We start from the raw sequence: 24966 nt of genomic DNA, 5'->3' as shown, positions 1-24966 counted from the left end.
CACGGCCAGCACATCTTGGCACAGTGTTACACCGTTCGAGTTATCTGGATACTTCCCACTAACACCAACCTGTCAGAACTCCGGAGATGAGAACTTGCCCTTCAGTATATGCTCTCTTCTTGATATCCGCCAGGCCTCAACGTCCGCTAATTTCAAGTTGCCGCCTCTCATACCTCACCTGTCTTTCAACAACTTCTTTGCCTCTGTATTTCCGCCTCGACTGACATCTCTGCCCAAACTCTTTGCCTTTACAAATGTCTGCTTGTGTCTGTGTATGTGTGGATGGACATGTGTGTGTTTGCGCGAGTGTATACCTATTCTCTTTTCCCCCTAAGGTAAGTCTTTCTGCTCCCGGGATTGGAATGACTCCTTACCCTCTCCCTTAAAACCCACATCCTTTCATCTTTCCCTCTCCTTCCCTCTTTCCTGACGAAGCAACCGCCGGTTGCAAAAGCTCGAATTTTGTGTGTATGTTTGTGTGTCTATCGAACTGCCAGCGCTTTTGTTTGGCAAGTCACATCATCTTTATAGAAAGAAACTTCCACATGGGAAAAATATATAAAAAACAAAGATTCCAAGACATACCAAGAGGGAAGGCACCGGTAGATAGGCACAATGAATAAAACACACAAACACACACACAGAATTTCGTGCTTACTCAACCGGCGGCTGCTTCGTCAGGAAAGAGGGAAGGAAAAGGAAAGATGAAAGGATGTGGGTTTTAAGGGAGAGGGTAAGGAGTGTGTGTGTGTGTGTGTGTGTGTGTGTGTGTGTGTGTGTGTGTGTGTGCGCGTGCGAGCTTATACCTATCCTTTTTTCCCCTCTAAGGTAAGTCTTTCCGCTCCCGGGATTGGAATGACTCCTTACCCTCTCCCTTAAAACCCACATCCTTTCATCTTTCCTTTTCCTTCCTTCTTTCCTGACGAAGCAGCCGCCGGTTGCGAAAGCTCGAAATTCTGTGTGTGTGTTTTATTCATTGTGCCTGTCTACCGACGCTTTTCCGCTTGGTAAGTCTTGGAATCTTTGGAAAGCGCCGGTACATAGGCACAATACATAAAACATACAAACACACACACAGAATTTCTAGCTTTCGCAACCGACGGTTGCTTCTTCAGGAAAGAGGGAAGGAGAGGGAAAGACGAAAGGATGTGGGTTTTAAGGGAGAGGGTAAGGAGTCATTCCAATCCTGGAAGCGGAAAGACTTCCCTTAGGGGGAAAAAAGGACAGGTGTACACTCGCACGCACATACACAGACACAAGCAGACATTTGTAAAGGCCCAAATGTCTGAGTAACTTTATTGATAGTGAAATAGAATTTCTAGAAATTATTGAAAAATTAGACTAAATGCTTATTTTGAAAGGAATGTGGAAATTTTGTGATTAAAAGTAATGTAAAAAACTGGCAATTAACTGAATCTAAGGGAAGCAATGTTGTGTTGCAGACTGTGCACATTGAAAATGTGAAGGATGCTAAAGTAAACAAAACTGTTGTTAAATGTCCAATATTAAATATAAGCCAACTTTATGTTACTGACAGTGAATTGAATTGTTTGGAGAAAGTCTTTAATTTAAATTTGCAGGAGGTAATTTTCAATGTGAATGCTGTGTTCTACATTTAGATTTTTACTCTTATTTGTACAGAGGTGTTCTTTATTTACATCTACATCTATACTCTGGTCTGCAGAGTAGATATAGAACAACACCACATTCACAATGAAAATTACCTTCTGAAAAGTAAAAATTGGACACCTTCTGCAAACTTTTCAGTCATTGTCATCTTCAAGCTGTGAAGTGCATGGTAGAGGTTATGTTCCATTGTATCATTTATTAGGGTTTTTTCCTGATCCACTCAAGCTTAATGCATAGAGGAATGATTGTTTGATTGCCTCTGTGCATGCTGTAATTCATCTAACCTTCTCCTCACAATCCCTATGTGAGAGATACTTTGAGGGTTATAATACAAGGGTTGGAACTTAAATAGTGGCAACTATTTATTCTCAACTGACCCAAAAGAGTTACACATTTGCACCTGTTATTGTCCTTCAAAGCATTCACCAGCATTGTGCAGAACCCATTGCCAGAGACGTGGGAGGTGTAGTATACCGTTAGCAGAACCTGTTCTGTTGATGGTGCGAACGGAGCAGTCTGCTGCCTGTCAAATCTCTGGAAGAGTTCTGAAGAAACTGCCATGAAGTGGTTCTTTAATCTTCTGAATGAAATCAAACTCAAAAGGACTTAAGTCTGGGGAGTATGGTGGATGGTACAGTACTTCCCAGTCCCATCAACCGAGCAAAGCAGCCACAGCTTGCGCTGTATGCGCCCCCACTTTGTTGTGCAAAATGATGGGTGGGTTGTGCAGAAAGTATCGCTGCTTCTTTCACAAACCTGGTTGCAGGTGATGCTCCAAAAAGGAACAGTAATACTGTGCATTGACAATCTGCTGTGGGGGAACATAATGCATTAGGATAACACCATCACAATCGTACATGAGAATCACCATAACTTTAGACCACTCCATTCGCACCATCAACAGAACAGGCTCTGCTAACGGTATAACCTTCTGCATAGCTGGCAACGGGTTCTACACAATAATGATAACTGCCTTGAAGGACAGTAACAGGTGCAAACAAGTAACGCTTTTGTATTGGTTGTGAATAAATAATTGCCACTATTTAAGTTCCAAGCCTCATATAATCCTAGAGTCATCATTTAAAGCTGGTTCTTGGAACTTTATAAGTAGGCTTCCTCAGGCTAGTTTATGTCTGTTTTCAAGAGAATGCCAGTCCAGTTTCATCAGTATCTCTGTGATGCTCTTCCACGGCTCAAACAAACCTGTGACCATTCGGGCTGCCCTTCTCTGTTTACGAACAATATCCCCAGTTAGTCCTATTTGGAATGGGTCCAAGACACTTGACCAATATTCTAAAATGAGTCACACGAATGACTTATTAGCAATGTCCTATGTAGTAGACTGACAGCATTTCCACAATATTGCACCAATAAACTGAAGTCTACCAACTATTTTACCCATGACTGAGCCTATGTGCTCATTCCATTTCATACCCCTGCAAAGTTCTATACTCAGGTATTTGTACAAGTTGGCCATTTCCAACAGTAGCTCACTGATATTGTAGTCATAGGATACTAAGTTTCTTCACTTTTTGAAGTGTACAATTTTACATTTCTGAACATTTACAGCCATTTGCCAATCTTCCCACAACTTTGAAGTCTTATAAAGATCTAACTGAGTATTCATGCAGCTCCTTTGAGATAGCACTTCATTACAGATAACTATATAATCTGCAAAAAGCCTCAGGTTACAATTAATATTGACTGCACAGTCACTAATATACAAGATGAACAGCAAGGGTCCCAACACACTTCCCTGGGGCACACCTGAAGTTACTTCTACCCCTGACGATGACTCTCCATCCAAGTTAAGCTGCTGCGTACTTCCACCCAAAAAATTCTTTATCCAGTCATAAATTTCGCTTGATGCCACGTATGACCGAATTTCTGACAGTAAGAGCAGGTTTGGTACTGAGTCAAGAAATACTGCAGCTACCTGACTGCCTTGATCCAAAGCTTTCAGTATGTTATGTGAGAAAAGCATGCTTTCAGTATGTTATGTGAGAAAAGCATGCTTTCAGTATGTTATGTGAGAAAAGCATGAGTTAGGTTTCACACAATCAGTGTTTACGGAATTGATGCTCATTGGCATACAGAAGATCATTCTGTTCAAGATACCTCATCATGTTTGAGCTCAGAATATGTTCTAAGATTCGATAACAAATCTATGTCAAGGATACTGGTTGGTAGTTTTATCAATCACTTCTATTATCCTTCTCATAAATGGTTGTGCCCTATGCTTTCATCAAATTACTGGCCATGGTTTATTGCTCAAAGGATCTACGTAGTTTATAGTTAGACAAGGCGCTAACTCATCCACAAATTCAGTATAGAAACTGATAGGGGTTCCATCAGGCTCAGGAGCTTTCATCAATTTTAATGATTTCAGCTGTTTCTGAACAATGTCTGAAAGTATAGATATCATTCTGGTCCTACAGCCACTACGAACCAAACCACAAAGGAATTAAAGGCATTTGTGGTGTCATCGCAAGACACCACAATAGCTAGATTGTAGGCTTCAAATCAACCGCGGTCCATCAGTACACATTGGACTCGCGAGTCGCCACTGTCGACGCTAGAAGACCGAGCGCCGGCACTCGGCTGGCCTTACGAGACAAGCTAGTGCACTGACCAGTTCTACAGCCGACATTAATATGAATGGTTCACTTGTTATAGCTTCAGAGATCTCATTTGCAAAGACGCTAGTTAGCATAGCCTTCACCTAAGTCAGTAGCTACGACCAAGCCAGGTGCCACATACAGTTTATGCATTGACAATTGATCTATATGTGTGAAGCAATCAGAACTGTAAAACAGTATTCGCATTTCAGTCTATAACTGCACTTGTAAATACTATTGTACAAAGTCAAGATCTATGTTCATCGCTGATGCTGAATTAAAGCTAAGTATTTAATTGTATTCTTGTCTACTAACTTCTAATCACCTAAGATGTCCCAGATACATCCCTTCAAGTACAGTTCATTGATCCTCACATCACCCTATGTGATCAACACGTGCAATAATGGCCACCCCTTGTGATCAGACTAAAAGTCAAATTGCGTGACTCAGACGGGTGGCATTGATTTATATCAGTGGAGCAAGTTGGAAATATGTGCTGGACAGGGTTCAAACCCAGGTCTTCGGCTTACTAGGCAGATGTCCTGACCACCACTCCATCCAATCACAACGGTAATCACAACTGCACAGGCTACCCTAGCACATCTCCCGTCAGACCCAAATTCTCAACTTACACCACACACACTACAAACGTTGTGCCTCTGCTCATTAGCCTCATAACTCTGGCATCTTACTGATTCCCTTGGCCAGAATCACAGATGCCCACCAAGCTCAAACTCTTGTGGGAGTTGGCAAAAGTCACGAACAGTGAGACTAATGAATAGACACTACATCATTAGTAAGTGGTATAACTTGAGAATTTTGATTTCTTGGGAGGCTTACTACGGTACTCTGTGCAGTTGCCGTGACCACTTAATTCAGATGGCATAATGGTCAGCGCTTCTGACTAGTAAGCAGAAGACCCTGGTTTGCATGCCGGTCCGGTACACATTTTCAACTTGCCTCATTGATAGAAATCAATGCCCACTAGCAGCTGATGTGTCTAATTCCTTTTTTCCTTGAGCAAGATATTTCGCTCACCTTTTCAATGGTACAAGTGTTAAACTAAGGCCATTCTTCTGGGTTTTCCCCTGTAAAGTACATTTGAAAATAGAGGTAAGCATTTCACCTTTCACCATGCTAGTCTCAATTCCAGTTCCTTTCTGATTCACGACTGACTGGTCAGGAACTTTGGAGGATGAGGAGGAGGAGGAGGAGATTGGTATTTAATGTCCCACTGACAATTAGGTCATTAGACTGGGGAAGGAAATCAGCTGTGCCTTTTCAAAGAAACCATCCCGGCATCTGCCTGAAGCAATCTAGGAAATTAACAGAAAACCTAAATTAGGATGGTTGGACGCAGGTTTGAACCTTCGTTTTCTCAAATGCGAGCCCACTGTCACTAGCTTTGAACCCACTAACAGCCTTCACATATGACAGAATTTCTTTGGGTTTTGTGAAAGATCATTTAACAATATTTTGCTATCATCATCAATGAAGGCTTAATGCATTGCTCTCTTGTCATCAAAATGTGTTTCACTCAGTACCTTTCTGTATACAGCCTTATGCTTTGTTTTACATCTACTATGTAGTAGTCTATGTTTCTTTAGAAGTTTCTTTACATTGAATGTATACCATGGAGGGTCACACCCATTATGAACTGTTCTATTGGGTCGATGTCACCCAGTGAATGGTCAACTATTCCTTTAAACTTGACCCGTAGTTCCCCCACAAGCTCCTGTGCTGTGCTGAAAGTTTCAAGTCCTCACTGAGACAGGATTCTTCTGCTTTTTTATCTAGTTTATTGAAAACATATATCTTTCTATTACTTCTAGTAATTCCTTGTACTTTGGTAACCATTGTTGTCACAACCACATAATGGTCACTGATACTAGTTGTGACATCCATCACTATTAAATCTCCGCTCTGGACTTAGAATCCAAATGCTACACTGGAACTTGGAGTTCAATGTTCACTAGGCTTAGTTGGTCAAAGGACTTGTGATCTCTGCTGGAATTCTGCATTTCACTTGCACTTCCTGGACATTGGTATAACCACCATCAATTTATATAATTTTCCACAAAGTTTTCATCTACAACTTGCCTCTTGGTAACAGAATTATTTGTATCAGTGTTGTGTCAATAAACAGTAGAATGGTGATATATTTATTGTGTTATTCCTAGTTATAACTGTAGTTTTTATGTTGGCATCCTCATAGAGGTCAGATCTATTTGTTGCCATTGGATAAAATATATTTCCATCATGATTGGTTTCTGAACTATCCGTTCTAGGTAATTTTCATGGGAGACATTTAGAAATACTCCATAGGATGTCTTGTCATGTCCACCACTAACTAAACTGAAAGCATTCAAATTGATTGCTTGGCAATTAAAAGTCTCCACCAATGATTACAGTTTCCATCTCAGTGAATTTGAATTTCTTGTCTACTGTGACAAATACACCACCTACATTTCCCGTTAGCCTATCACTTCAATATGCACTTAAATTTTCCCCAAGAATCTCACACCTATTAATTTCAAGCTTCAATCAGCTTTCTGTACCTAGTACCATGTTCAATGAAGTATTATTCACAAAATGCAGTCCATTCAAATATGTTGTGTGCTGTATTGCATTTCCAGTACTGTGGTATCAGACTACTAAGAAGTCTGCCTAAAAACCTGCAAGATAGTGTACTTGACAATGACTTTCCAAAGAAACTTAAAGACTATCTCACTGAAAAACAGTTTCACAGTGTTGCAGAATACTTATGCCATTAAATTTGTATATATTGTTATTCATTATCAATGATGTAAAAGTGTAAGCTAAAGGGGTAGAAAAATAAGTGATAATGAATGTTACTACTTTGACACATCCTATATTACATGTACATTTACTGTACACAATGTAATCTTACAGGATCAAATAAAATTCAATTCAATTGAGTGAAAACTATCAGCAGCTGTTGGATTTCAAGCAAAACTGAAAAACTCGAAGGAGGAACAGGAGTCCCGGCAAATTGTGAATCCATTAATACATAAGGGGGTTCAATGAACTTTAGTGATTAAATTATTTGTCCAATCTTCTGCAAACTGGGTGATTCCATTGTGCTTTTCTGGGACCACTCCCTTCACCAAATATCAACAGATTATAAGAAAGAGTCAATCACCTTTTACTATGGGACGTTATGTTATGCGAAGGCTCATTCCACTAACAAATTTTATATATAAAAAAGAATTATGTTTAGATTCAGTAATGATATTATTTGTGTAAATAATAACCAATCTATTTCAGAATGAGGTCATGGAAAAATGTTGAAATAAGATAAAATCAAACAACGGAAAATACAGGATTGAATAATGACATTTTACAAAGAAATAAGATAAAAATATGAAAAAAAGAGAAAGCTGTATGTATGAAAGTTGTGCAGCAGCATTAAAGGAAAGATTTGAGGTACATTCAGGCTGCAAAAATGAAAGTGGTTGTCCAGTAATAGTGTGCCAAATTATTACAATTCAGGTTAAAACAGCAGAAACTAGAAAAAAAATCCCCTCATGTGTCTGTAGTAATGGTAATGGAAATAAAAATACAGGAGAAAAATACACTGTTAAAAGTGAAGTAATGTCTACAGTAATTAAAGTTTTGTCTGTTATGTGAAGAAAAGAAAGTTGTAAAGTTTTGTTGTTTGCTGCTGTGAAGTGTCATTATTTAGAGTCATCCTTCGTGAATAAGTGAAAGCTATACATACAATTTTGATTTTTAATAATATTGTAACAAAGGGGTACGAAGTGATGGTGGTGGTGGTGGTGGTGGTGGTGGTGATCATAATATAATGAACTGATGGAATATGATATGTATATGAAGCAAAGAAATATGGTAAATGAGGATTGTTATATGAAGCAGTGACAGTTATGGACCCTGTCTTTGTGAATCACTTCTTCAATAAGTCATGGCAGATGTGAAAAAAAAAAGAGAATAAAGATATATGAAAAGCTACTTACATGATTTGGAGCAACATTAATTAATATCTGTGTAATTTGTGGCACTGCAAGGAAAAAGTTGAATGAAATCCACATGAGCCCTAATTTCTCTCATCTCATCTTCATGGTTCTTTAAGCGAAACATATGCTTGCAGCCATAGAATCAATCTCCAGTCAGCCTCAAATTCTAGTTCTCTAAATTTCTGCAACACTGACTCTTGGAAACAGCATCATCTTCCTTCCAATGATTTACATTTGAGTTCACGAAGAACCTCCATATTACTCGCATACTGATTGAATCTACTGGTAACAAAACTAACAGCATGCCTCTGAATTGCTTCAAAGTCTTCCTTTAATGTGACCTGGTGGGAATCCCAAACACTCGAGCAGTACTTAAGAATGGGATGCACTGGTGTTATATATGCTGTCTCCTTTATAGATGAGCTGCCCTTTCCCAAAAGTCTCTCAACAAAAAAAAGTTCAGCATTTGCCTTCCCTTCTACCAACCTGATGCATTCATTCCATTACGTATCACCTTGCAATGTTACACCTAAAAATTTAATCTACATCCACATCTACATCCACATCTACATTTATACTCCGCAAGCCAGCCAACGGTGTGTGGCGGAGGGCACTTTACGTGCCACTGTCATTACCTCCCTTTTCTGTTCCAGTCGCATATGGTTCGCAGGAAGAACGACTGTCTGAAAGCCTCTGTGCACGCTTGAATCTCTCTAACTTTGCATTCGTGATCTCCTCGGGAGGTATAAGTAGGGGAAGCAATATATTCAATACCTCATCCAGAAACGCACCCTCTCGAAACCTGACAAGCAAGCTACATCACGATTCAGAGTGCCTCTCTTGCAGAGTCTGCCACTTGAGCTTGCTAAACATCACCGTAACGCTGTCACGGTTACCAAATAACCCTGTGACCAAACGCGCCGCTCTTCTTTGGATCTCCTCTATCTCCCTCGTCAACCCGATCTAGTACAGATCCCACACTGATGAGCAATACTCAAGTATAGGTCGAACGAGTGTTTTGTAAGCCACCTCCTTTGTTGATGGACTACATTTTCTAAGGACTCTCCCACTGAATCTCAACCTGCTACCCGCCTTACTAGCAATTAATTTTATATGATCATTCCACTTCAAATCGTTCCGCACGCATATTCCCAGATATTTTACAGAAGTAACTGCTACCAGTGTTTGTTCCGCTAGCATATAACCATACAATAAAGGATCCTTCTTTCTATGTATTCGCGATACATTACATTTGTCTATGTTAAGGGTCAGTTGCAACTCCCTTCACCAAGTGCCTATCCGCTGCAGATCTTCCTGCATTTCGCTACAATTTTCTAATGCTGCAACTTCTCTGTATACTACAGCATCATCTGCGAAAAGCCGCATGGAACTTCTGACACTAACTACTAGGTCATTTATATATATTGTGAAAAGCAATTGTCCCATAACACTCCCCTGTGGCACGCCAGAGGTTACTTTAACGTATGTAGACGTCTCTCCACTGATAACAAAATGCCGTGTTCTGTTTGCTAAGAATTCTTCAATCCAGCTACACAGCTGGTCTGATATTCCGTAGGCTCTTATTTTGTTTATCAGGCGACAGTGCGGAACTGTATCGAACGCCTTCCGGAAGTCAAGGAAAATAGCATCTACCTGGGAACCTGTATCTAATATTTTCTGGGTCTCATGAACAAATAAAGTGAGCTGGGTCTCACGCAATCGCGGTTTCCGGAATCCATGTTGATTCCTACAGAGTAGATTCTGGGTTTCCAAAAAATGACATGATACTCGAGCAAAAAACATGTCCTAAAATTCTACAACAGATCGACGTCAGAGATGTAGGTCTATAGTTTTGCGCATCTGCTCAATGCCCCTTCTCGAAGACTGGGACTACCTGTGCTCTTTTCCAATCATTTGGAACCTTCAGTTCCTCTAGAGACTTGCGGTACTTGGCTGTTAGAAGGGGGGCAATTTCTTTCGCGTACTCTGTGTCCCGTCAGGTCCAGTGGACTTTCCTCTGTTGAGTGATTCCAGTTGCTTTTCTATTCCTAGGACACTTATTTCGATGTCAGCCATTTTTTCATTTGTGAGAGGATTTAGAGAAGGAACTGCAGTGCGGTCTTCCTCTGTGAAACAGCTGTGTTTATTATTTCAGCTTTACGTGAGTCATCCTCTGTTTCAATGCCACCATCATCCTGGAGTGTCTGGATATGCTGTTTCGAGCCACTTACTGATTTAATGTAAGACCAGAACTTCCCAGGATTTTTGTCAAGTTGGTACATAGAATTTTACTTTCGAATTCACTGAACACCAACGCTAACTTTGACGTTGTTTAGCTTCTGTTTGTCTTATAGGTTTTGGCAGTGTTTAAACTTGCAATGAAGCCCTCTTTGCTTTCGCAGTAGTTTCCCAACTTTGTTGTTGAACCACGGTGGGTTTTTCCCATCCCTCACAGTTTTACTCGGCATGTACCTGTCTAAAACGCATTTTACAATTGCCTTGAACTTTTTCCATAAACACTCAACATTGTCAGTGTCGGAACAGAAATTTTCATTTTGATCTGTTAGGTAGTCTGAAATCTGCCTTCTATTACTCTTGCTAAACAGATAAATCTTGCTCCCTTTTTTTTATATTCCTATTAACTTCAATATTCAGGGATGCTGCAACGGCCTTATGATCACTGATTCCCTGTTCTGCACTTACAGAGTCGAAAAGTTCGGGTATGTTTGTTATCAGTAGGTCCAAGATGTCTGATAGTCGGTTCTCTGTTTAATTGCTCAAGGTAATTTTCGGATAGTGCATTCAGTATAATGTCACTCGATGCTCTGTCCCTACCACCCGTCCTAAAAATCTGAGTGTCCCAGTCTATATCTGGTAAATTGAAATCTCCACCTAAGCCTATAACATGCTGAGAAAATTGATGTGAAATGTATTCCAAATTTTCTCTCAGTTGTTCTGCTACTAATGCTGCTGAGTCGGGAGGTCGGTAAAAGGAGCCAATTATTAACCTAGCTCGGTTGTTGAGTGTAATCTCCACCCATAATAATTCACAGGAACTATCCAATTCTACTTCACTACAAGATAAACTACTAGTAACAGCGACAAACACACCACCACCGGTTGCATGCATTCGATCCTTTGTAAACACCGTCTGTGCCTTTGTAAAAATTTCGGCTGAATTTATCTCTGGCTTCAGCCAGCTTTCTGTACCTATAACGATTTCAGCTTCGGTGCTTTCATCAGCGCTTGAAGGCCGGTACTTTACCAATGCAGCTTCGACAGTTTACAATTACAATACCGATTGCTGCTTGGTCCCCGCATGTCCTGACTTTGCCCCACACCCTTTGAGGCTGTTGCGCTTTCTGTACTTGCCCGAGGCCATCTAACCTAAAAACCGCCCAGTCCACGCCACACAACCCCTGCTACCCGTGTAGCCGCTTGCTGTGTGTAGTGGACTCCTGACCTATCCAGCGGAACCCGAAACCCCACCACCCTATGGCACAAGTTAGACTGTGTTAGGAAGCAGATTACTAATGCTGTATTCGAAGCCTAAGGCTTGTGTTTCATACTCATCCGCATTGACTTATATTTTTTCTCCATTTGTAGCAAGCTGCCATTCACCACAACAACTAGAAATTCTGTCTACCTGTCCTTGTATTCTCCTACAGTCACTCAACAATAACAACTGCTCATACACCACATCATCATCAGTAGCAAACAGCTGTAAATTGCAGTTCATCCTATCTGTCTACACCAAATACACTCTAAACTGCCAAATAGCTATACATACAATATTTCTCTTAAATTTGTTATTCAGGGGGTAGTTTTCAATTCACTGATAAGAATGGTGCAGTTAGTTTTGCTGCAACCCATGTTAATTGACTTTTCTGCTAAGCATGTAATGTTAAAAATTTATTAGTGTGAGCTAATCAGTACATTTAGGAGTACTGACACCACTCTTTAGAAAGACAACATTCCATTCTTTCCAATATCCTGGTCATTTTTCCAAAAAAATGAATTATCGTAAAAGCTATCTGTAATTAAAATCAGTACCTATTCAAAATTACTTCTGCCATATGAGCCAGCAGTATGACCACCCTCCAGCAATCAGTTAAGCCCTTAATTAAAGAAGTAACTAACATAACACAATTTTGAACATGATAATTTTATGTTTATCCAACTATCCCTCTTTTTAAGTAAACCAAATCATTATTGGAACTAATAGGTCACCTACATTATTAAATCTTCATCTTTAAGTTTCACACACTATGACATAACATTCAAGGCCACAAAATACCATTATGTCACTTTATAAACCTATCAACCCAAAAAATTTCAATTTGTGCCCAACAATCATTTGAGTAAGATATATGTGTAATGAATTGTGGATGAGTTAACACATAATTAACATATTTGTTTAAACGTCGAGTCAGTCTCCCTGGTAACAGTTTGTCTGTATTTGTTTCACACTCAGTAACATTTATTGAGAGTCTACTTACCATTATTGTTAAACTAACATCTTGATAAAAGTGCATTACAAACATGGTAACAGTTTTGTGATCTTTGTGTCAGTGAAGATCAGTGACTCACTCTGTACAGTAATGTTCATTACAACATGCATGAGGCTAGTGTTTTGCAACTTTCATGTTGTGAGTAACAAAACACGATTCTGCACCTGATTATGATTTGTAGTATTATTTTGATGGACTGTGACTTTCAAGAGAATTAGGCTCACTATCACTAAATACTAAATTTATATTAGCAGATAATTAAGACTACTGTGTTGAGAGTGAATTCACGAACTGTAAAGTAGGGTTTTGTGCAAGTGAATGGACTGAATAGACAAGCTACAACTGAATGCAATTTTTCTTTCATCACATGGACAATGAGTTTAGCTTAAGGTCAAATATGAGATCCTAAAATGTCATTGTTTCTTTAAAGTGTAATACAGAATCCTTCATTCTCAATACCTGAAAATTAATACAAGAAACACAGTGTTTAAAAGGATGCATATACACTTCTCGACTGAGAGCTTAGAAACATTTTATTAAATTGTCCCTTAAGCCATCTAATTGTCATTTGGATTATTGTTGTGTGGCTGAAGGAAGAACAGAAGACTGAGAAATCATGCACATATTAAGAACAATGAAGAGGGTTGCTTACTGTGAAAACTATGCTGCTAACAAAGATAGTAAAAGATAGTCTCATTTAGAACATTAACGGAGTGGAACTAATCCTTTGGTCAATGCAGTGAGATATAATGTCACCTACATAATATTTACGATAATGTAGGGAACACTACACATGGAGCTGTATGTGGGTGTTATATCTCCCACTAGTATTATAAGCCTCCATCTCATCACGTCCCTGAAGAACGTGGTTTGCTATATAAGTGTCCCCAACAGCATCATATTATATACAGAGAGAACAATTATCGCCATGATGTCTGTAGGAGGAATACATATTTTTTATCATTTTGAGAGGGTGTTGATTCATTCCAGCAGTGCCTACAGATTAAACATCTCATAATTGAAAAGTGTCTTGTCAGTAAGTGGTGAATCAGTCTGTCAATATTTAAGTCCAGAGTTCCAACTGGAAGAGTATCTTTAGCCTCTTGCCTACAATACATATCAGTGACCAGTGACCAAGGGTGAACATGAGGTGGTGATGTCACTGTAGTATGTATACACTAAATGTAAACCTAAAGTCCAAATTAGGTACAGCTGCTCACTGCTGAGATCGGGATACCCTAATTTCTCAGTCAGCTCTCATGGACAATGGTAATCATAACAGAGTAATAGTGTTCATCAAACAATGGAAAATCCAGGATGGAATGTAACAATACGAGAGAAGGAAAGTTGCTACTCATCATATAGCAGAGATGATGAGCTGCGATAGGCACAATAAAAAGATTCACACAATCCTAGCTTTTGGCCATTGAGGCCTCTGTCAGCAGTAGACACACATACACACAAGCACACACACTCACACAAGCGCAACTTGCACACACATCTGCAGTCTCAGAGAGCTGAAACTATACTGCGAGCAGCAGCACCAGTGCATGATGGGAGTGGCAACTGGGTGGGGGTAAGGAGGAGGCTGGGGTGGGGAGTGGGGGGATAGTATGGTGGGAGTGACGGACAGTGAAGTGCAGCAGTTTAGACGAAGGGTAGGAGAGAAGGTGCGGAGGGGGGAGGGGGTAAGTAGTGGAAAGGAGAGAAATAAAAATAAAAGAAACTAAAAGACTGGGTGTGGTGGTGAAATGACGGCTCTGTAGTGCTGGAATGGGGACAGGGAGGGCAGGATGGGTGAGGACAGTGACTAACGAAGGTTGAGGCCAGGAGGGTTACAGAAACATAGGATGTGTTGCAGGGAATGTTCCCACGTGCACAATTCAGAAAAGGTGGTGTTGGTGGGAAGGATCCATATGGCACAGGCTGTGAAGCAGTCACTGAGATGAGGGATATTATGTTTGGCAGCATGTTCAGGAACAGGGTTGTCCACCAGTTTTTTGGTCGCAGTTTGTCGGTGGCCATTCATGCGGACAGATAGCTTGTTAGCTTGTTGTTTGTCATGCCTACATAGAATGCAGCACAGTGGTTGCAGCTTAGCTTGTAGATCACATGACTGGTTTCACAGGTAGCCCTGTCTTTGATGTGATAGGTAATGTAAGTGACCAGACTGGAGTAGGTGGTGGTAGGAGGATGTATGGGACAGGTCTTGCATCTAGGTCTATTACAGGGGTATGAGTCATGAGCTAAAGGATTGGGAGCACGGGTTGTGAAAGGCTGGACAAGTATATTGTGTAGGTTTGGTGGACAGCGGAATACCACGGTAGGAGGGGTGGGAAGGATACTGGGTAGGACATTTCTCATTTCAAGGCACAACAAGAGGTAATTGAAACCCTGGCGGAGAAAGTATTTCAGTTGCTCCAGTCCCGGATGATACTGAGTTACGAGGGAAATGCTCCTCTGTGTCTGGATTGTGGGACTTTGGGAGGTGGTGGGAGACTGGAAAGATAAGGCATGGGAGATTTGTTTTTGTACAAGGATGGGAGGACAATTACGGTCAGGGAAGGCTTCAGTGAGACCCTCGGTATATTTAGAGAGGGACTACTCATCACTGCAGATGTGACAACCATGGGTGGCTAGGCTGTACGGAAGGGACTTCTTGGTATGAAAAGGGTGGCAGCTGTCGAAGTGGAGGTATTGCTGGTAGTTAGTAGGTTTGATACAGACGGAGGTACTGACATAGCCATCTCTGAGGCAGAGGTCACTGCTGACAACTAACATTACCTATAACATCAAAGGCAGGGCTACCTGTGAAACCAGTCATGTGATCTACAAGCTAAGCTGCAACCACTGTGCTTCATTCTATGTAGGCATGACAAACAAAAAAGCTATCTGTCTGCATGAATGGCCACCCACAAACTGTGACCAAAAAACAAGTGGATCAACCTGTAGCTGAACACGCTGCCAAACATGATACCCCTCATCTCAATGACTGCTTCACAGCCTGTGCCATATGGATCCTTCCCACTAACATCAGCTTTTCTGAATTTTGCAGGTGGGAATTTTCCCTGCAATACATTCTACGGACCGAAGACCGTAGCGGTCTGGTCCCTTTACTCCCACAAATCAACCAATACATCCTACGTTCCCATAACCCTCCTGGCCTCAATCTTCGTTAGTCACTGTCCTCACCCATCCAGCCCCCCCCCCCCCCCCCCTCCCCTGTTCTCATTCCTGCACTACAGAGCCGTCATTTCACTGCCACACCCAGTCTTTTAATTTCTTTTATTTTTATTTTTATTTCTCTCCTTTCCACTACTTATCCCCCCCCCCCCCCCCCTTTCGCACCTTCTCTCCCACACTCCGTCTAAAATGCTACACTTAACTGTCCACCACTCCCACCATACCATGCCTCCCCCTCCCTGCCCCAGCCTCCTCCTTACCCCCACTCGGTCGCCACTCCCATCATGAATTGGTGCTGCTGCTCGCAGTGTAGTTTCAGCTCTCTGAGACTGCAGATGTGTGTGCAAGTTGTGCTTGCGTGAGTGTGTGTGCGTGTATGTGTATGTGTGTCTACTGCTGACAAAGGCCTTAATGGCCAAAAGCTATGATTGTGTGAGTCTTTTTATTGTGCCTATCGCAGCTCAGCATCTCCACTATATGGTGAGTAGCAACTTTCCTTCTCTCGTATTATTAATAGTGTTCATAAGACTTTCCTATCCTTGTGTTCCTGGAGGTTAAGCTACAATCCCTATTCCCTTTAAGGCATAATGTTCCATCATAAAGCCAAACAACAGTCGAATCGCATATTCACCGTTCCATATTAGCTCTTTGAGGTCATCCTACAGGAACAAGGTAAAATCTAAATGTAGAAGGCTGAGTAAGAATTGAAAAACTGCCAATTTTGTATAAAAAAACTCCTGCCATGTGTCCACCATGTCACCTTAATGAGTCCAGTTTCAACCACATAATTATTTAATCACTCTAGTCTCTCTTTTCGAAAATATTCAACGAAAATAAAATAATGTGTTGTAAAACTACATATGCATTAGCAATGTGATGAAGTGCTATGTCAGTGGTGAGGTTTACAATGCTTTCAAAAAATTAAAATAAAGAATGTAATTCATCAGATCCTGTTTTTTTTTTTTTTTCAAAATTATGATATTAATATAATATTAAGCTAATGAATGACATGAGCAAAGAAAAGTTTGGGTATGTGTGAAGGACATCGTCTCTCAGTGAATAATATCTGCATAAAGAAGAGCTGGCTTTCTGATATGAACATACTTAAGAATAAAAGACACACTCAACCAGTTTCACTGCAGCACAGGCCACCACCTAAGTGCCACTGCGTGTCCAAATATCAACTCTCTCATCAAACAGTATTTTTGGAAGGAAAGCAGTAACAGCAGATGATCTGGTGACTAACAAGCAACTAACTGAACTATCATGCTGATTCCACACTGACTGCTTAAAGAACATAAGTACAAGAACTAAGTGACACAAAATATAAAATTATGGTTGAAACAGTAAGATGTTAAAAAAAAAAATATGTGTTGCAGCTTATAACAAAAGTCACAGTATGAGAAACACTGAACTGAGATTTCTTAGGACTATGAAAGGATGTATCAGAGTACACAGATTAAGAAAAATCAAAATTAGGAAGGCATTAAACATATTAAATTTAACAAACAAATCTGATTTCTATAAGTTACTTTTTTAAATTTTTTATAATTTCTAGATCATGTACATTATAAAACATTAAAAAGTAATGACTAGTTTCAATTGACTATGCAACCATCACCAGATCTTAGAACGCACAAAGAATAGAAAATTTCACTTATGGTAAAATAAATGTCAGCATACTCACAAGCCTTCTATTTAGCTTGGAACATGTCAATATGTCTGGCACTTTCAATGCAAACTTGAATAACCAGCAATGCAAAACTAATTACTTTATAATGCTTAATGAGATTGCAGTCAATTATAACACACGCATACAACATCATTAATTCGAGTAACTTGTCAAAGTTGAGATATGAGGTCAGTTCAAAAATTCCGGAACACTGTTCACAAAATTTTTCTGCACTTACCTTTCACTTATTGTGAATGAGATTCTTCAAAATACTCCCCCCCCCCCCCCCCCCCCAATTGATACAATGCTCCCAATGCCATTTCCACTTTTGGAAGCAGTCTTGGTACACCTTTTGCTGGATTGCACAAAGCAACATCTGTGAATTTTCTTTTATCTCATTTACCATTGCAAATCTTCGCTTTTTCAATGCGGTTTTCAACTTTGGAAATAAAAAAACAGTGTCTGCAGGGGCCAGATCTGGAGGGTATGGAGGAAGAGGCAGCACAGCGAATCCATTGTTTGTGCAATAGTCATGCACCATCACGGATGCATGTGTGGGTGCGTTATCATGTTGCAAGAGCCATAAAATGTCTCACCACATTTCAGGCCATTTACTTCTCACATTTTCTCACAGGCATCGCAACATGTCGTGATAGTACCATCGATTATCGATTTGTCCCTGTAGAACATATTCATGATAAACTAATCCTTCAAAGTCAAAGAAAACTATCAGAATGGCTTTGACATTTTACCTGACCTGAGTTTGTTTTGGTCTTGGAGAACCTTTCCTGACCAATTGTGAAGACTGATCCTTGGTCTCAACATCATAACCATGTACCCCCATCACCAGTTATGATTCTGTTACACGATATCTAATACTCATTTTGGGCGCTGATAACCTGGTTGTTGTGCGCCCTAAAACACTAATCATCATCATCATCATCATCATCATCATCATCATCATCATCATCATCATCATCATCTTATTCTCATTTGTGCAATCCAAAAGTTCTTCACAGACTGTGAGGTGAAAGTCTTTCTGGTCTTGACTCATGAGCTGCAGGATAAACTTGCTGGTAACACAATGCACTCCAAGATGTTTGGTCAGGACTTCACGACACAATCCAACTGAAATGTTACATTCTTCTGCAATCTTTTTGACACTTGTTCTTCAATTGGAATGCACAATTTCATTGATGTTCCTGACAACATGAGTGTTGTCAGTAGACGTCGAAGGGCATCCTGAATGAGGGTCAGTTAACATCTGCCTGGCCATTTTTGAACTGTGTGAACCATTTGTAACTCCGAGTATGGCTTTAGCACTCATCACTGTAGGCTTCCTGCACCATTTGGTGTTTCTCTGTAGAGGTTTTCTTGAGTTTCATGCAAAATTTAATACTGATGCACTGCTCCTCTAACTCTTCCATCTCAAGATTCACAAATTGTGTGACAAAGAAAAATCGTAAGACTCCCACAAAGTGCAGGTTAAATGCCTCATTATGCCACTGGTGCACTAGACACATTGCATCATTTGTAAATAGGCAAAATAGTGATCCACTGGTCCACAAAGAATGCTTCCAGTGAGCTATGGCCCAGTTTCTATACTGTATGGTCCACTAAAGATGTGATGTTGCTCTAAGAAATGGGCTTTTGTGAGACATCTGATGCCAAATGGCAGTTCAAGTGGAGTTTGAAACTTAGTCTAGGACAAGGTGTGACACTCGTCCCCAGTCCCTGTCAGTTAAGAATAGTTTTGTGACGTGTGTTCTTACCATGTGCTACATGGCTGTGAGTGCTACACCATTCCTTCTCAACAAATTGGATGGTCCGTGTTGAAACACTACAAGTTGGGCACCTACATTCACAATATTGTTATTGATATGTCCAAACACAATAGCTCCTGTCTGCCATGTCTTCATGGTGATCCATCTTACTGCGGGAATTGGCACATACACATCACTTCACTGAAATGACTGAGGTGACTAATATTACACAAACAAAAGTGTTCTATTATCATGTGTCACATATGTCCATATATAACTTTGGAAAAACTCACAGTGATATTTTCTTTTTTATTCCCAATGAAGGAATTTTTCCCACTCCTATATCAGAATCCGCAGGGCTTTCCGTTGGTAGGACACCTCAAAACAAGAGTATGTAATGAACTAATTTAAAAAATAAAATAAATAAAAAATAAAAAAAACTTGATACATTAGCAACGAAGCTAACTCACACTTAATTTTTAACAGTTACCACAAATGGGTAATGCTACACTAGTAATGAATAGCTATAGCCACTGGGATCTACACAATTATGTCAGTCCTCACAAGTAAACAGGTTATACATTGTCACATACCTGAGTTGTTGTGGTATTGTTCATGAAAGTTATGAAACCAGTTAAAAACCTATTAGTACTAGCACAATCAAGTAATCAACAAAACAATAACCAAGAAAGTATGAAACATCCTTAATTACACTCACCATTCTTCTTTCTCTCGGTCAGTTCGTGCAAACAAGTAGAGACAATTGTGGTCGATAGTAGACTTTTCAATATGACAGAATGTGTCATCATCACTAAGTTCACCACTCAGTTCTTCATCTTCCTCTGTTGCTGAGACTTTATCAGACTCTGCCACAGCTTCTGTTATGCATGATGAAAGATTATGTCACAAAAAAGTGAGAATAGCTAAATACTGGCGCAAGGCCTGCCTTATTGAAATATTAAAGAGTATGGGTCCCAATCTTACCAAATATGCAGCAAACAAAGAGGTATTTGTTTTCTTCTGGAAAATTTGTTAAGTACAATCATATTGTTGTTCCAAACCAATTATAATAATATACAATCCCTATCACTTCTGGTATCATATCTGAAGTTTCCTACTGAAGACTCATTCCTCAGTCTTTGCCCTACTTTCACAATAAAAGTCCCTCTCATCAACTTGTAGATGTATTTGCTGTCATCTACAACCTTTTGCTACTTTTCCCAGGGGTTTCTATCAGTAGAAATGAAGGTAACAAATAGTCCGTACTAAAAGTCTGAACTGATGGGATAAGAGCACATTGGTGTGGGATGTGCAAGCAGAGGATGACCTTTAAAGGTCACTTTACATTTTTCTTGAATGACAAAAAACTGTGGCTTCTACCAAAATGTTTTCCTACATGAAATTAGATTATCTCCAACTTCCTACAAAAAATATCCTACTCAGTTTTATACAGGACTAATAGTTTCTGTACTGAAGGAGATGGAAAAGCTGTATGTTATTAAAAATAGTGTTTTAATGTTATAAAAGTAATCTTTATTGTTAAATGAAGCGGGTTAAGAACAAAAGTATTACATGTTTGTACCACGTTTAAGTGCAGTAGAATCATATTAAGGGATAAATTGTGGAACAGGGTGGAGGGGGCAGGGGTGGATAGTAGGAGCACAAGGGAACATAGTTCATCAGATTATGGTCATGCATGTCCCTCCTCCACAGGTCTACAAACTGAAGAGAAAGCAGGTGGTTCCCTACTCTCTCTACCTCACTACATCACTGAAAGCCACTACAGGATATTTCACAACACTATACTCATCCTTCAGCATCTCACATTATGAGTCACTAGCAAAGCAATGTGCAGACACTGTGAGTAGGTGTGGGTCCTTTTTTTCCCACAGTGTGAGTTAACCTGGCATTGAATACAAATATGAGTTGACTACAAATATGAGTTGGGAGTAATACTAATGCAAGAGAAGTATGGGCCGGTTCTACCTAACACTGCACATTGTTGTACACTAATTGATGGGAAATTGATTCTTAGTCATCCTGTACAGAAGCTGTAGCATTCTTCTGGGAAAGGTGACTTCTTCCACCATCAGTTCAGCTTACTATTCAGTTTAGGGACAGACTATACCCTCCCAGCATTTCCTGCGCAATTCGCATATGTAAGTAGACAAAATAACTTCATTGAGCTTGTAATTACATAATGGAGTTATTTTCAGTTATTAAATTATTATTTATTTGCATTGGTAAATGAGCACTTATGTAACATTCATTCTTATAAACGATGGCTCAGAAGTGCTCAGTCTGTACTTGTTATGTTGTCAGTGACCTACGCAGTGTTGATGGGAAAGGGATTGGATTAGATTGGAAGGTATGGCATTAGCTCTTATCTCTCACTGAAAGCTTGTTGTAAAGCTGTGTAGTTCTGTTGTAGTTATTTAGTAGTGAATTACTGAATGACCAGAACATTAATGAACTTCTGTCACCATTGTGATAACTTTTCTATTTGGAATTGCTGGCACTTGTATAATGTGCTGCAATCAGTGAAGCCAATTGCCTCACATCCACACTGAAACATCTGCTGTTTCATAAGACCTACTGACCTTCATTTGCAGAGGGAGACAATTTAAGCCTCTGGGTTTCTTCAGATGATGGGAGAGCTGAGGCTGGGGTTATGCATTTGATACCTCTCACACAGTAAAAAGAAGTCCTCTCAGTGATACTGGTAACAATAAATCATTATTGTAAATTGCATATTGACAGTACATTACACTTGGGACAGGCCCTTCAGTGTGGTAATCTGCTGACAGCACCAGCTGTTGAAATTTTTTACATAACAGCTCACATAACAAGTGCATATAAGTACTAATTTAACACTATATATACACAAGCTCAGTGAAGTTATTTTGTCTTCTCACATAAGATAACTGCACAGAAAAAGCTGGGGAGGTAAAGCCCATCAGAATAATGGAAAGCAAGCAGCATTCATGGTGGGGAAAGTTGCCTTTCCCAGAAGAATGCTACAGCCGCCAAACAGGACTACTAAGAATCAATCTCCCCTCCCAAGGTGTATAACTGTGTGAAGAGATTTACGTAGATTCCATCCATGTGGGTTTCTTGCATTAGTATTATTAGTAACTCCTATGTGTATTTCATATGCAGTTTGTGGAAAACAACCCTCACCCCTTGGGCATGTCTGCACACTGTGTTGCCAGTGATTCACAAGGCATGCTGCAGACACTTCGTATAACTCTGTGAAACACACTGTAATTGCTCCTTGTTACATAGTGGGATAGACAGAGTAGGGGATCACCTGCTCACTCTTCATTTTGCAGACCCATAATGCGGGAGAGTGCACGAGCACACTCCAGCGACCCATCTTTTATTGTTGTTCTACCCTTAACCCCTGCCCCCTCCACCCTGTTATCTCACCAGAACACAACATTCCTTAATACAGCTTTACTGCACTTAAGAGATGGTACACACATTTAATATTCGTTCTTAACCTACTTCAATTAACAGTTCACAGTTATTTTATCTCTGTTTTTAATAATCTGTGATTTTTCCATCCTCTGCAATGCAGGAACTATTACTCTCACAGAAAAAATGAATAGAATTTTTTTTGTAGGAAATTTAATGTAAAATTTGTAGGAAATTTAAGTTTGTACTCAGAAACATTTTTATTGCTAGCTGCAGTTTCGGAGTTCTTCAAGAAAAAAATAAAAAATTGGTCAGGTGCGAATAAGTCTTGCACTCTGAGGGTTCCACATGCATTTAATTATATCCACAGACAATTCATCCACTCCGGGAATCAACAATCTTGACAATTTTTGTCTGTTATTGGCATTGGTACTGGCAAGATATTGGTTCTGGGGATTACAAGAAGGACTTAATTTCAAGTTTGAAATCAGATAACAAATAAAATGAGAAACATTTGTTATAAATTAACAATTTTCTGATTTATTTTCCCTTTAATTGCACTGTAAAACCTTGCTTCTTTCCAAACATCATGATTCCAGGTCAACATAGAGTAAACTATAAGTTTTGATGAGCAAGTTTGAGAGTATTAAAATATGTGACATAAATGGCCATATCTTTTGGACTGGCTTAGAAGCTAATGTTTATTACACCACCAATGAACCATTGACATTACTATGTGACATAAGTTTCAACTTGATAGGTCTACTGTTCCAGAGTAAACACTAATATTCTAATCAAATCACAGAATGAGGAAAAGCTGCAGGAGGCTGCATTACTAGTTATGCATATCTTAATGCACTGGTTCAGGACCAATACCCACATCATACATTCTGAGAAAAAAACTGTGGCAGTTAACTTCCACACCACATAAAACCTCCATCCTGCAAATCCAGTTCTCATTACTGAAGGCAAAAATGTGTTGAAGGTCAGTCATACAAAATTTCTAGGCATTCATGTTCAGGCAGATTTGAATTGGGAGGTCCACCTAAGCAATTTAAATAAGAGCCTGAATTCACTAGCATATGCTGTTAGGATCCTCACTCAGAATACAAGCTGCTCGTCAGTGCTAACAATGTACCATTGTAGTATACAGTCGCAACTTATGTACCGAATAATCTTTTGGGGGAATTCCACAAATTCTACAAAAACATTTAAAACATGGAAAAAGATTATCAGAGGATGATGAAAAAGCTAAATGCAAGGCTTCCTGTAGACCACTTTTCAAAGCTCTCGAAATATTGCCGCTGCCTTGCTTGTATAAACATGAAATACTAATTTTCACGAAAGTGAGCATCTTGAAAAAGGAAAACCTCTTCAGACACAACAATGATATACACACACAAGAAACTAGGAAGAAGATGAACCTACACATGAACACAGTAAATACAAAAGAGTGTATCAAACTGGAGCTATGTTATATAACCTTTTGCCTGCTTACCTAAAATGGATTTAAAATAAAGTTAAAACAGTTCTTGCTTGACCACTGCTTCTATTCTTTGTCTGAATTTATGGAACACTGTAATAAGTAAATCCTATTTACCAAATCTTACTAAATGTCAATTCATAATATAGTTTATGTTGTGCTTATCATGTCATCTCACTTAATAACTGCTATTATCACACGTAGAAGCGATGTAGTACACCAACCTACATTATTATGCATTTTGATTATGTCAACAATATAGTCAAAATGACTACTGTATTGTAAATTAACTAGGTTTACCACTGTCCTATATCACATGTACAAACAATGTACTAAAAGGAGTCTTGGACAAATAAACAAAGAGAAAAAGGGGTTTTGACAGATGGACAAACAGATGGACAAACAGACAGACAAACAACTGGTCAAAAAACAACATTTTTTATTTTTATTATTTTGAGTGTGTGTGTGTGTGTGTGTGTGTGTGTGTGTGTGTGTGTGTGTGTGTGTGTGTGTGTGTGTGAAAAAATTACAAATTAACAATTTCCAGAGTGCCACCTCACCCCTTATGACAAGAACTGCTTCCAGTGATTGTTCTGCAATTGTGTAAGCATACAATAAGGGCTCTCTGGGTCCTGCCTATACTTTTACAATACATTACACTTGTTTATGTTGAGGGCCAATTGGAATTCCCTGCA

At 39.6% G+C, this 24966-nt stretch overlaps 1 protein-coding gene across 8 annotated transcripts in view; it reads right to left on the bottom strand.

Annotated features, from left to right (window-relative positions):
• The window catches only part of LOC126279051 (testis-expressed protein 2), a 321894-nt gene that overhangs the window by 125199 nt on the left and 171729 nt on the right, over positions 1-24966 (bottom strand). For all 8 annotated transcript variants that reach the window (XM_049979461.1, XM_049979464.1, XM_049979465.1 and 5 more), the window contains one exon: positions 20090-20249. In XM_049979461.1, the coding sequence (XP_049835418.1) occupies positions 20090-20249 (160 nt within the window). The remainder of the gene's footprint in view (positions 1-20089; positions 20250-24966) is intronic.

This window comes from Schistocerca gregaria, chromosome 6, assembly GCF_023897955.1.
Source record: "Schistocerca gregaria isolate iqSchGreg1 chromosome 6, iqSchGreg1.2, whole genome shotgun sequence".
NCBI classification, from domain to species: Eukaryota; Metazoa; Arthropoda; class Insecta; order Orthoptera; family Acrididae; genus Schistocerca; species Schistocerca gregaria.
Note: the sequence above shows the minus strand (reverse complement) of the source record. Positions and strands in the feature narration are given on the sequence as shown.